The sequence below is a fragment of the Cloeon dipterum genome, chromosome X (genome assembly GCF_949628265.1).
Source record: "Cloeon dipterum chromosome X, ieCloDipt1.1, whole genome shotgun sequence".
In the NCBI taxonomy this organism is placed as follows: domain Eukaryota; kingdom Metazoa; phylum Arthropoda; class Insecta; order Ephemeroptera; family Baetidae; genus Cloeon; species Cloeon dipterum.
This window is the reverse complement of record NC_088790.1, coordinates 24680701-24694736: the sequence shown is the minus strand read 5'-3', so window position 1 is coordinate 24694736 and position 14036 is coordinate 24680701. Positions and strand designations below refer to the sequence as shown.

At 38.2% G+C, this 14036-nt stretch overlaps 2 protein-coding genes and 1 pseudogene across 3 annotated transcripts; 1 reads left to right on the top strand and 2 right to left on the bottom strand.

Annotated features, from left to right (window-relative positions):
* The first annotated feature begins 268 nt into the window (after positions 1-268).
* On the top strand, positions 269-4559 carry LOC135945491 (zinc finger CCCH domain-containing protein 18-like). 2 transcript variants are annotated; one of them, XM_065493224.1, is made up of 12 exons: positions 269-452; positions 544-638; positions 703-1094; positions 1850-2045; positions 2098-2255; positions 2843-3067; positions 3128-3253; positions 3309-3417; positions 3707-3789; positions 3849-3970; positions 4027-4146; positions 4268-4559. In XM_065493224.1, exons 2-12 carry the CDS (start codon positions 561-563, stop codon positions 4417-4419), a joined length of 1761 nt encoding a protein of 586 aa, XP_065349296.1. In that variant the 5' UTR covers positions 269-452; positions 544-560; the 3' UTR covers positions 4420-4559. The 2 variants fall into 2 exon arrangements, with proteins under 2 accessions (XP_065349296.1, XP_065349295.1); XM_065493223.1 differs by having other exon boundaries at positions 2831-3067.
* LOC135945492 (D(2) dopamine receptor A-like) lies at positions 4548-9030 on the bottom strand. The gene is made up of 6 exons (XM_065493225.1): positions 8622-9030; positions 7192-7388; positions 7023-7125; positions 6119-6337; positions 5731-5928; positions 4548-5101 (listed from the first exon to the last, which is right to left on the bottom strand). The coding sequence occupies exons 1-6, from the start codon at positions 8769-8771 to the stop codon at positions 4958-4960; spliced, it is 1011 nt and encodes a 336-aa protein (XP_065349297.1). The 5' UTR covers positions 8772-9030; the 3' UTR covers positions 4548-4957.
* A 25-nt stretch (positions 9031-9055) lies between these two features.
* The window catches only part of LOC135945404 (bumetanide-sensitive sodium-(potassium)-chloride cotransporter-like), an 84124-nt pseudogene continuing 79143 nt past the window's right edge, over positions 9056-14036 (bottom strand).

The following is a 14036-nucleotide window of genomic DNA, read 5'->3' as shown; positions in this document are numbered from 1 at the left end:
ATAATTCTTTGTTAAATTTAACCGAATTTCAATTGTTTCACCTATTAGTAACTTTCCAATAATTCTTGGCTTCTATTTTCAAATCTTTGATTATTATAAAACCACGGTTTTTGGCAAGGTTTAGCATTTTTTATTGTAATTCTTCAACCCTTCATCCACACTAAAAATGTTAGGTTGGCAGCATTGCCGAAAAAGCAGTCGGAAAAAATGCGTGCGGCTGACAATAAGTTCATAGCCGTTTAAGTTGGCTACCTTGCAATCGCAGTATATTTCTTGTCGGACAGTGGAAACAAGAATCAAAATAAAAATTCGCGTCGCCGATTTCGAATGAAACTGAATTTTTCTCGAGTAATCAAGTTGACTTGACCGTTATAAGTCAATCAAATCAGCAAGAATGATCTTCGTTTGACGATCTAGTATTTAGAATTCCCGATTTTGCGATCTTCTAAAAGGTGAGTTTGCGTTCGCATTCGTAGAGGATTCGAAAGTAGTGCATTATTTTCCAGTGCAAACAAAACAAGACTGATTTCTCCTCAATTGCAGCTCTCTTCCTCTCAAGAATGAGTTCCGGCGACGAAATGAGCAGTCCGCGGGAGGACGCGAAGGTGGACCAGGAGGAAAACCCTGCAGATGACTCGGTTCGTAGCACATCTGCTTCCAAAAGGGCAATGTTTACTGTTTACTAAAAATCATGCTCATCAGGGTGAGGTGGAGGAAAGCAATCCAGGCAAGTTCGACCCGCTGTCCAAGGAGGACCTTTCGGACGTGTCTGACCTGGAGAGTCACGACGGGCTGCAGGAGTCGAGCAGCAAGGCGTCGCCGCACAAGACTATGCAGGACCAGTTGGAGACAGAACTGGACTTTGAGGCCGACGAAGAGCCGGCAAAGAGGAGCCACCCTGAGCAGAAGAGATCCGGCCGCAACGGTGTTGAGAGACAGGCCGAGCGGAGGGCCAAGGAGGCCGCCAAGGACGAGGACAATGACCTAGAGGAGGGCGAGTGCACCGACGGAGAGGACGCACGGCCTGAAGAGGAGAGCAAACCCGTCTGCCGCTTCTACAATAGGGGACAGTGCACCTGGGGGGCCAATTGCAGGTGGGATTTTTTATTTTGGAATCAGCAACAATTAAATTTCCAGGAAATGACGTATCCTGGTTTTTACCTTCCTAAAAAATCTCATTCTCTTGAATCTTTAATGCGATTCAGGATTGCAAAAGACCCGCATTTTTGTTTAAAAAAACAAATTCATTGCAAACTGTTTGTTTACAATTTTTACCAGTTTCTTGCCGGCTATGTTCGCACCTCAATGTTTTAAATAATTTTGTTATTATTTGCTTATGATCTCGATTTGAAAAATTATCAGAGATTTATTTTTGGGGAAATTGAGGCAGAAAATGGTAATTTTAAAGAAAAAATTAGTACGGTAGAGGAAATTTTGACCACTCCGGCCGCAAATTTTAAATTATTAACAGGGGAAAAATTGAAAGAATTATTACTTGCATATCTTGCTCTAAAATTTGTTAAAAATAAAAACCAGTGGTAAATAAACCCGGGTGGTAAGGAAATTCAATCTCATTTTCTTGAAAATTAATTTAGGTTTTGGTGCCAATACAATTTCTCTCGTAATTTTCTATACTTTAGAAATTAATGCTATAAAACCACGGAAAATCCTTGTCGCTTAAACCAAAATCGAACAATATCTGTAATAAAATTTAATTTGGTCATTTTTCAAACGCCTTTAAAAATTTTCAATAAATTATTCAAGGTTACAGTGTATTTTTTCCAATTTTTTATAAATTAAGCGACGTTACTTCAACTTGGATTAATAATAGATAAAAATCATTATTTAGATTCGTCCATCCGGGAGTGACGGACAAAGGAAACTACACCATGTTCGACATGGTTCGGCCGTTGGTGCCGACGAATGGCCCTCCTGGTGCCGACCCTTTCTTCGACAGACAATTCCCTGGCTACGGTCCGTCCGACCCTGTCGATGGGCCGCCCCTCGAGTCGGCCTGGGAGCGAGGACTGCGCCACGCGAAGGAGGTTCAAAACCAGAAACCCCGCCTGGAACGCCTTTCAAAGTTCCCAATTTCAGATGATGAAAAAGGCGACGAGGAGGAAAGAAACCGACCAGGACTTTGAGGAGAAGAAAATGAACCTGGGACTGGGCCAGGAAGACTTGGACAAGGAAAATGATTTTTATATTCGGCAGGCCAGCCCATTACACCGGTTCGAAGACGAGGAAAAATACGGGTGCGTATATTTCCTTTTTTTCTTATAAATTTTCGCGCGTTTTTTAAATATACTTTTGAGAGCAAGATGAGGGACAGTTTTGGTTAAAAAAAAAACACTGATAATCTTCTAAAAATATTTATTGAGATTTTCAGATTTATTTTTTAATTTAAAAAAAAATTTAATTCCACTCTTTAAGCCTGATCAAATGAACACCAAATTTAAAGTCATCGGACAAAGTCAAAGGTCATTACGGGTTATTTTCTTTCGATTTATCTGAAAAGCCACTTTAAAGTAGTCCCAGATAGAAATTTTAGAGTGGTGCTCGTTTTAATTTTCTATTTGAAACTCGAAAACCATTTTTGTTACTTTAGAAACATTTCTCACTGGCAAATCTCGCGTTTTAAGAGTTAGAATTGAACCGGTAGAGTCGTCTTTATCTCCCCTAGGAGTTTTATTTTGTAAAAAAAAGCTTTATAGAATCTATAATTATTTCTGTCCAAATCCAAAACTGACATTCATTAATTTATTTTCCGTCTTTAGCATTGATTTTGGTTCTCTTTGAAGCGAGAACGAAATTAATGTTCCCTTATCAGTCATTCATATAGGAGGCCGAGCCGCGAGGACGAATACTACGCGCAGGAGAGCTGGAAGCGAACCCAAGACACGTCGCGCCGGCAGATAGAAAACCTCTACAAGGAGCGGCAGAACCGCGAGTTCCGAGAGTCGATGCGAGGGAAGGGCGAACGCTCGGCCCGCCGCTCCAGAGACTCGTCCAGCTCTCCAGGCTCGCATCACTCCAGGGGCCACCACTCTTCCAAATACAAGGAAAAGTAAGAAAGGGTTTATTCTTATCGTGAATAGATGTTTACTATCGTAATTTTCTCATTCAGGCAAAGAAAACCGACGAAACAAAAGGCAGACGAGTGGTCCGACCCTTGGATGAGACAGAAATCGCCCACAAGGAAGGACGGATGGAAACGATCTCATTCTTCTGAATCATCTTATTCGTCGTCAAGGTGATTTGACATTAAATTTATTGATTATTGTTTGATACTGATTTTGAATCTGCAGCCGATCCTCGTCCGGAAGCTCCAGTTCATCCGACTCACACTACTCAAACCACGCACCAGCTCCGAAAAAGAGTGCCAGAGACCCAGCTTATAAATCTTCTAAATATGAGGTGTTTATTTTAATTTTTTTAGCGAGTTACAGAAAAATTGTCCTTAATTTTAATTCGGCCCGAAAAATAACTTATTATAATTAATTAATTTCCTTGAAAATTGTTTCATAATTTTATAGATGATGATGAGCTCTTAGTTTTTATCATTTTCCAGTGTCCATAATTTTTCTTTATTTATTTTTTAAAATTCAGTAATACAGCAAGTTTTAATAATCGATTACATTCCAATATTGATATGTTTGCAACCCATAACATTACTAATCTTAAAAAAATGTTGTATTTCTCTCAGGCACCGGTTCCCACAAAGCCTAGGGAGCCCCGAGAGCCACCAATGACAAAACGGCACCCTCCTGTCGACGATGTGATTAAAAAGTGAGTGTTCTAGCGATGATAATCCACGAGCAATTTCTCAAATTTTCATCTGTATAAAGGGGATTCAAATCCGACCGAGGAAGGAAGCGTCACCACGAGAGGTCTAGTTCTGTGTCAGGGTCTTCGTCGGACTCAAACAGTTCGTACTCATCCAGCAGCGAAGACGAGCGTCCTGCTAAAGGTAAACTTTTGTCTATTTTTCCATTTTTAGTGCTTGAAATTAATGTTATGTAACAGTCCCAAGGCGAGCTGACACAGTAACGAAGACGAAGGCGATGGATGCTTTGAAAATGTCAGGTCAGAAGCAGCAAATCAGACTCACCCTAAAAGAGAATGAACCTGGAGCCAAACCAGAAGGTAAGTGTTTTTTTATATTTTTGTAAATTGTAGATTTAAAAAATCTTAAATTAAATTTATTTTTTCTCTGTTAATATAAAAACCTAATTTTTCGACTTCTAAAACCTAATTTTCGTTCTAGTTGTGAGCAAAAAGAGAGCGGCCGAGGTTGCCCCTGTGGCGGCAGAGGCCAAGGTGGCGGTGAAGAAGTCCACGTCGCGCAGAGAGGAGCTGCTGAAGCAATTGAAGGCCGTCGAAGACGCCATTAAACGCAAGAAATCGAAAGCCACTTGAATCTATCGGCTGCGAAATCAGAGTTGTACGATGCTTATGTATAAAAACGACTTTTTTACAGTAATATCTGATTCTGCGATTGTTCATTGAAAATGTCCGATGTCAATCACGAATAATAAAGCTAGATATACGCCTATTAACATTTTTTATTGCGGGCAAACAACATTTAATTTGTATAACAAATGTTTTGATAAATTTAATTATTGTATAAGGGCTGCGTTGGTACAGTGGCAGATAAAAAAATTATTCATGGATCGGCAGGGCAACACTGGACTAGTTTATTCTTATGAGTGAATTATTTGGTTGAAAATGATTAAAATAATTATTCTTTGAATTTGAAAAACAGATAGCAATTTTTTGAAATGCTAAAATTCATTAGATTTTATTTACAATAGAATATTCGCAGCCCTGGATACTTCATATTGCAAAAAGCTAAGCTACTTTCACGTGCAGTCATTTTTATGGCTCCAGTTAACAGCTAGCCTTATTAATACCAATTAATAACAAAGATTTTAAACTAATTTTATTGAATTTAATGTTAAAACCGTTCGACCTGCAAATCGTGAATGGACGACCTGGAGGTGGAGGCGGATGCCCTGGCTTCCAGATTGCTTTGGCTCCTCGAGCGCACAATTTCGTCCTGACTTGCAGCAGTAGGCGACCTACAGCAGCTCAGCAGTTCCTGAAAATAATGTGTCCGTTTATTATTTCAAAGATAAAAAATTAAAAATATTGAATCACCGGGGCATTTTTAATTTTTTTTGAACGGTGATATGCATTTTTAGTGTAAATCCTCCAATTATTGGAGGAGAATAAGTAATTAAGAGTCCAAAGGAGTGCGGTTTTTTGCAATAATGTCACTTATAGACTTTGGAACTTTAATATCAAATTGAATTTCGAAAAAAAAGAAGGAACATTCTTAAAATTTTACTCACGCGCGTGTTTTAACGTGCTTCATTGGTATCTTATTCGAGGGTGTTTTTAATATTATTTAAAAATTGTTTTTATTGTTACGAAAACATAAAAAAATGACTCGTAAAATAACCCTTGACCAAAAAGACCTTAAATTTTGTATTCATTCAATTGGGTTCGACGAGAGGAATTCAATGCACACACAGGACCTTTTTATTTTTTTAAATTTAACTACAAAAGGAGATGAGATATTATTCAAAATTTGCTTCATAAAACCTGTAAAAATTGAAAATAAAAATATTTCTGTCAATTATGTAATGTGAATTTTGCTCATCTTCTTATTCTCTGTTTGACACTTTTAACCCCCATAATATTTAATAAAAACAATAGGAGATGTACCTGGAAGGCGCACTTGAAGTCCTGGTTTTTCCAAGCGTAAATGATTGGATTCATGCACGAGTTGGCCATGGCGAAGCTGAAAGCCAGGTTGTACGCCAGTTCGAGCACCTGGCTGCGGTAGCCGTGCAAAATCAGGGTGCTGATGGTCAGGTAGGGGCACCAGCATACGCAGAAGCAGCCAAGCACAAGTGCAACCACCTGAAAAATTAATTTTGAAATATTTTTTATTTTTTGGTACACGTGCTAAAAATAAAAAATGTCGATTTTCAAGCAGTTTAAATTGAAAAATTTACCAAGACTCAAATAATTATTTTTTCATTTAATTTCGAATGACAGCAGTTATTTCCATTACATGAAAATAATAAGAGAAATTAAAACCGCCACTCGCCTGCATGGACTTTTTGCCCTTCTGCAGGTGTTGGATCTCATTGGTGCCAACGTGGATGCTGATTTGCGAGCAGGAGAGCCGCTGCTGAGAGAGGCGGGTGGCGTGCGAAGAGGCGACCTTGTGGATGCGCACGTACGTACACAGCATGATCACTAGCAGGAAGGTAAACGCCGGAATCACCACGAAGAGGAAAAAATTGGCCGGCAGAATGTTCTCAATCTGAAAAAGCACAATAATTTGTTTTTATTTTTATTTCAATCGTGGTTTTATTTTATGATTGTGAGAGGTAACAGAGTCGAGCCAAACCCGTCGAGAAAAGTTAAATAGTTTATCAAAGAAAGAAGAAAAAGCGTATTTTGACTCATCGGAATTCCCCTTTCTGCTTGTGAGGAAATTTTATATCGTGAGTTTGAGATACGATGATTTATATTTAACTTCATTGCGGTGTTAGTGCAATTTTCAATAATATTTACAAGGAAATTTTTAAGCATGAAATAGTGCAAAAATGTAATGTGGTTTGAAAGACGTAAACTTCAGGAAATTTTAAATATCTTAAATCTCATGACTTTTTAAAGACATTTTTTTGATCAGATGGATAATTTATTTTGACAGGAAAAACCTATCAAGGCTTTGATTTTTTTTAAATTGAATTAATGAAGAGTCACATTTTCCGAAAGATGATCAAAATTTCTTCTTTTCACGATGGTTAATCTTTAAATCCTAAATTGCCAAATGAATTTAATTTTCCATTTAAATTTTAAAGAAAAACCTTGCAATTTTATCAAAATGACACCATTTGAGCAAAATTTAGAAAATATAATTTTTTGTTTACTTCACAAACCAGCACACGTTTGAAGCAAAAACAAAACAATCGTCACGATGACTGAATGATAATTATTCTTACCGCACACCTCTTTGAGTGCTCTTGCCACTCGTTCCAGTAAATTGGCATTGTTGAAATAGCTATTGCTATCATCCAGTTGCAGAAAATCACGTGGCGTGCCCTCCTAACAATGGAAACAATTGAGTAAAAATAACTAATTGTAAGCGCCGGGGAGAGGGGCGGTACGAACCCTTTGGTGACGATGACTTGGTGGCGCAGCGGGTAAATGATGGCGAGGTATCTGTCGACGGCGATGCAGATTAGATGCAGCACCGACGCCGAACAGGCCATGATCATCAGGACGAATCGCAGCAGGCACAAAGGCAACGAGTTGCCCATCTCCTCGGAAATGTAGAAGGTCATGTGGTAGGGCATCGACACGCCGACCTAAAAGCACATATTTTCTTTCATATTTTGTTTAAAATATAGTTAACTTTACACGAAAATGATTTTTTTATTATATTTAAATTAATTTTTGATGAATATAATACATTTATGACGAAAAGCTAAAATTTAATTTTAATCTGTGGTTATACATCTCTGTCAGTACAAGCGCAGATTCTAAAAGATGATAAAATTTACAGTTTTCCTGATGTGTTTGAAAATTTTCCAGCGCCTATTTCTTTTCGGAAAACCTATGTAAACGTTGCAAACACATTTCCGATGTAGTGCGCACTTTTCATTTATTTTTATTGGTTCATATCTTTCGAGATTGGTGAAACCCTGATAGCGAACATCCGTGTCCCAATAAAATCGCGAACGAATATCATGGGCGCACGGGTCTGACTGGCCTCATTGGAGAAATTCCAGCAACATATAATTAGTAGAGAGCCGGAAAGCCGAAAGCAAACCTCCCAAGTTAGGATGGAATCGTCATTGCAATGCAATTAAAGATATCCAAAATAAAATCTTAGTTTATTGGTAACAATTCCTGAAAAATCACAAATGTTTTTTTACGTGTTGTTCAAAGTGCACCTTAGCCAAAAATCGATAAACAACATAGGAAAATTGCCCATCAATCGAATAGTTTTTTTTAGCGGATTTCAAAGTCGTTTGGTATTTAAAAATCGGACCGTTTTTCTCAAAGTTAGCGCACTTGGAAATATTGTGATGTCAAAATCTTATTTTTTTCGATTAATATTAGGTGCACTCTCCTTGTAAGTAGATATTAACGTGTATCACAGAAATTTCTTAAACAATCTAAAAATAGTCAACTGTTTTCCAAGAAAACCATCCACTATATTCTCCTCTTTATTAGTTGTAAATCTAATTGTGTGTAAAAATCACCTAGAAAATATGATTTTTAATTTTTTCTAATATTACGCAATGTTAAATCAGCAGAAAATCGAATTCATCCCTTCAACAGACCTTCAATAATTTCCGTTTAATTGATTTTAAGGGCAACGCTGATTTAAATTTCTATTAAAATATCTTAATTAGTTCCCAATTTTTTTAAATTACACTCCGAGTCAGCAGATTTCTATTACTGCATGACCTCAATTAGCGCAACAACCTAGATTATGTCTAGTTGCAAATTGACGTGCGCGCAATTAGCGCGCATTATCTGCTGGGGGGTGTCTGTCAGGTGTCAGTCGGGGGTTGAAAAAAACAAACACTTACGAGCATGTCGGCGAGCGCGAGGCCAAGGACGAACTGGTTGGACGAGGTGGCGAGCTTGGGCTTCTTGATGATGACCGTGACCGTGATGCAGTTGCCGCCGAGGATCAGCACCATGAGGATGCCGTCGACCGCCGCGATGATCCACTCCATTTTGCAGCAGGCTAACACCCTGCGGTGGAGGCGCGCACCTGGCCCTTTCCCACGCCCGCTAGCTGCCTCCCATCTCTTCTTATCAGCAGTCAACAACAACAACAACCTGCTGCACCAGAACAACGTCTGCAAATCAATTTCGCACACGCACACCGCCGCCGCCGTCGCCGCGCGTCTCCTCTTTCCGTGTATTGCGCGCGTGACGTAATTTCGGGAAGGTTAGAGACGAATTCGCCGCTCTTTCTGCCCAGTCATCTTAACTCGAGGAGAAATAAATATGCGCCTTTTTGTTTGCAAGCAAGCCGCAGTCTATTGAATATTATACAATTTTCGTGTGAGCAAATATACATCTCTGATTTCCTCCTGCTGCCTATATTTGTTTGTGTTTGGTTCTACACAAGCGTCACGTTCCATTAAAAACTGGCAAGCAAACACTTCAAATCCGTTCAATGCCAATAGATATTAATTAATTTGATTATGCCAAATGTGTTAATTAATTAAAAATAATATTGTTAGATTTTTTCATTAAAAAAAGCCACCGGAAATTATATGAATTCGATTTTCCTACTCCTGCAATTTTGGAAAATTTTGATAAAACGACAATTTTATCACTTCACTCCTAGGCATAAAAGCTGAGTACGGACTTCTGATTCCCCCTGACGAGCAGGAAGGGCGGCATGCCCCTGGTGAGCACCTCCAGCCACGCCATGTACAACAACGCCGACACGTCTCCCTTTTTCGGCATTGGCAGTGTCCTTATTATTAAAAAAAATTCAACCACCTGCAATTTTTCAGTACGACTGACAGCATACATGACGATTAAATTTGCTCCCATCAAGTGCTTCTGCAGGAGGTCTCTCATCCCAAGATGCTGCTCCGTTTGAATTTGATGAGCATCCACACCGACTCCTTTTAAAATATTTAATAATTATCTTAGTATTTCGTCATTTTTATTAATTAAATACCAATTCTTAAGGGCTTGGCAATATCTTCAAAGAGTTCGTTTGAGGACGGCTGTGGCTTGCTAATTCTGACCATGGTAATGCTAGAGGATTTAATCCTGAACTTTGACAGCAAAATCTCTAAACTGGAATATTAATAAATGAATAATTTTTGTATATAAAATTGTCTAACTACTGTTTCTCCTCGTCAATTTTGTTTGTTCTTTCCACGAGACCGAAGATCCGCAGTTTGCAGTTGGACCACTTGGCCCTCCTGTGCAGGATGTAAGGCAGAAGCAGTGTTAGACCTTGATTTAAATATTTTTAGGTTTTCGACCGAAATTGTGATTTTTACTTACCGCCGTCGTCGTAAAGCCACCAGACGTCGATCGTTCCTTTCTTCAGAGGGGAGTTGAAAATTGTTACCTTTTACATCACGTTATCTGGCAAGGAAATTCCACTTGCACATCTACCAGGAAAATTAAAAATTAATTTTCTCTAGAATATATTTATAACATTGTCTTTCACGTGTTACGAAGTAAGGAAATTAGCATGAATTTATCTTCTTTTTTTAAGAAGTGTGACTCGAATCAAATTAAAAGATAAAATTTTTGTACATTTCCACCAAATTATTAAGAATTTTAATTTCCAATATAATTTAAAATTAATACTTAACAAAATAAAATTGTACTGCGCTAAAATTAATTTACTGGATATTTTTTTATAAAAACGTTTGTAATTTTTTTTAAATTAAGAATTGCCGGGAAAATGTTTTTCGTTCTATGTGACAAAGTTTATTGAAATAATTATCTGAATTCATCATCCACAAACCTTTAAAACTCCAAATTTGAGCTGAAATTTTATAGCAATATTCAAAACGTAAAATATGTCGACCAAAGAACTAGGAAAAAGAAAAAATGGTAGAACTGAGACAGTCTAAACTTCTTTGATCAGTAAATTAATACGTAAATTATTTAACACACCATCCTCATTTTGCTAAAAATTATTGATTCTGATATAATTTGATATAAAAATCCAGGATAAAAATTAATTTACCAGAACATAGGCTTTTCCTTCAAATTAGGACAAGGCGAGCAGCCACTAATCGGGGTCGTCATTTTCCGTGAACTTACTATAATCGAGGCCCCCTGCAACGCGCAATATCACCAATCCCATCCTCATATCAAGCGCCTCACTTATATTTTACTTACAAAATTTAAATTCGAAGAAAACTTTTAGAATTTAATAAACACATTACTGCAAGACTGTGAAGTACTCATTGAGGTGCTCACGGCTCGAGTCCCTCCAGTCGTTTTTGAAGCCCGTCATCATCACGTTGAGCCGCAGTTTTCCCACACCACTCGCCTGGAGAATTAAGGCATCGCACTCCCTGCGCGTATTTCACGTTGTCCACGACGCTGAAAAAGGCGCGGATTTTGCTTTCCGAGAGGAACCGCATCGCCTGGTTGGTGCAACGGGATCTTTCACTGTGCAACAACTTTTCCTAAAATTTAATTAATCGGAATATATTATTTTAGCAAAATAATACACTGATATAATCTTAGGAACAACAGAAAAATAGGGTAGGAATTTTAAGGCGTGTAACAAAAATTGACGGTGGGCTCCGGTTTTGAGAAAGTTTAGAACCAATATTTAACCTACATTTTAATTAATTATAAATGCCAAAATTTATAAAAAAAAATATCGAATACCATTTGAAAATTGGAAATAATTCTTAAATCAAATTTAATTTCGCACTCGGAAATTGAACGAATTTAAAAGTATAGAACCATCCAAAAATCCTAGCCTTAAGGAAACCCCAATGTTAGAGATTCTGATTGAAATTAATTAAAGGGAAAAGAAAAAAATCAATGCTACACCGTGGCAATTTTTCCGCACAATAGGAGAGAGCAGCTTTTTGATAGGTGCGAGGCGAGCTGCAGGAGTGCCGGTCTGGCTGCCGGGTTTCCAGAGAGCAGCACGATTTGCGGCTTGTAGTTTTTCACGTGCTCATTCGTGAGTTCCAATTGGTACGCCGAGTTCAGTGCCACGTTGTACGTTTGGGCTTGCTTCGACGACCCCCAGTTCACGTCTACAAATCGGTTTAGTAAAAGATCAAAATAGCTTTTTATTGCGTTTCCCCTGGTTTTCTGTACATGACGACGAGGCTCAGGACGATGATGATGACGACGGTGATTAGAGTAGTGTAAGGCTGATCAAAAAAATAATCATCACGCAGGCGATTGCTCCGGTTAAGCCCAACCATTTGTTGTAGAACTACAAAAGCCGAAAAATATTTATTGTATGTTTTTGTTTGTAAAAACAATAAAAAATGAACAATTTAAAGATATTATTAAAGATATCCAAAGTGGCACTTCCTGGCGGTGCAGTTAGCAAAGGTAGAGTTAGATAATTCACCGATAACGCCACTCGCATCTCTCAGAGCCCCTCCACCTGCCATAAAGATCAAGACGACGTACGAGACCATTGAAATCGCGAGAGCTAATAACGTGCCTTTCGGAATAGCATCAGCCGGATCCTGCACAGAAATTTTTTTGATATAGATTAGTAATTTATCTTGTGCTGGCACCTTCAAATCTCCAGAAATATTTGCTCCAGCTTGCACTCCTGTCACTAAAGGGAAGAAAATTGCAAAAACCGTGAAGAAATCTTGGTTTATTCCTTCACTGAAGCGAAAATCCGGGCCCATGTTACAATGGAAGAGTTCCACTGAATTTTTAACTTTCTTTAAAATGATTTTTTTAATCATTGCACTTACAGCTCCACCCTTCAAATCCCTGCACCCCCTCAATAATGTCTGTAGGCCCTAATATGGTGCCGACGACAAAGTCCACCATCGCTGCGGCAATGATTACAACCAGAACATTTTGAGCCTGAATAAAATTGGAACAATCTATTGTTTCAAAATGTGATGAGTTTAATTAGCATGCCATCAAAGTTTCTTGATAAAAATAAAAATCAATCTACGCCTTTTGTAGAAGTGTTGAACGCTGTGACGCCAAGCATCAGTGCTTCGCCGGTTGCATAGCACGAGCAAAATCAGTTTAAAACAAATAATATCAGATTTACCTTGACTTCCCAGTCCATGCCGAGGATGCAGATGCAAATCATGACGAGCAAGGCGATGGTGCCGCAGATTTAGGCGTCGTGCAAGCCGCCGTCGACGAGTTTGATGTCGAACTCGTCCCACACAGTGATCAGCGCGTCGCAGAAGCCGATTGTGTTCATCGCAGCCGCCACCGTGTTAGCAAACGCGAACACAACCCCGATCGAAGCGCCGAATTCTGCCCCGAGAATGCGTGAGATTACGTAATAAATTCCTCCTTCGAAATATAAATTTTTGCAGGTGGACAATTAATTGGATTAAATTTTCTAACCTCCTTTCACCTCTCCGTTGGTGCACAGAGCGGAGAGAGACAGAGTTGTAATCACGCAAATAATGGCTGAAATTACGACGGTGACCAAAGACAAAGCTAAAATTTTACAAAAAGCAAAATTCATAATTAATGTGGCGACACTTGAGGTTGGTTATGCCATTATAATAAAAACTGACTTCACCTTCGTTGTTTTAAAACTACCCCCTTTAATTCCTAAAAGTTTCGCCTTCACAGTAAAGCATATACCTCGTGGATAAAATGGTAATTTCACAAAAGGAATTGTTTTAAAAATGAAATAGGGTTCTATTGTGAAGCCAAAACTTATAGGAGAGACAGATTAAAAGGAATACTCTACAAATACAATATTGAGAGCCAGTTATAACTTGTGGTCTGATAGGAATAAAACACTCGCCTATTCCGGCATGTGCCACGACCCAAGAGAGTCGGAGAAACAGCATGACGCCTCATATAATCAGGAGGACTGCATTCAGCACTCCTTGGATAACTTTATCGCGTGACTGCTTTCACTTTTAATACTTGGATCGATCGCCTCCTAATTTTAAGTTCGAATTATAACTATTTTAATGGAGTGCGAGACGTTCAGTAAAAAAATTCTGCTTAAACGACTAGGGACGTTACGAAATTATTAATTTTATAAACAATTTTTTAGGTTTCCCATGACACATTTTGAGAGTGAAAAACAAATCCTTGAAGTTAACAATAGTTAAAAATTGATTAATTGTAGAACGAGCAATAGTCCAAAATATAATTTGCTAAATTTTAAAAAAGGTTCCCTTGATGATTTCTATTATTATGATTTAAATCTTTAAAAATAAAAGAAATAGATCAAGATACAAGTAATTTTGAACATAAATCGTGAGATATGCTTCATGAAAAAGACGAATTTCAATTTATTTTAATTCCAA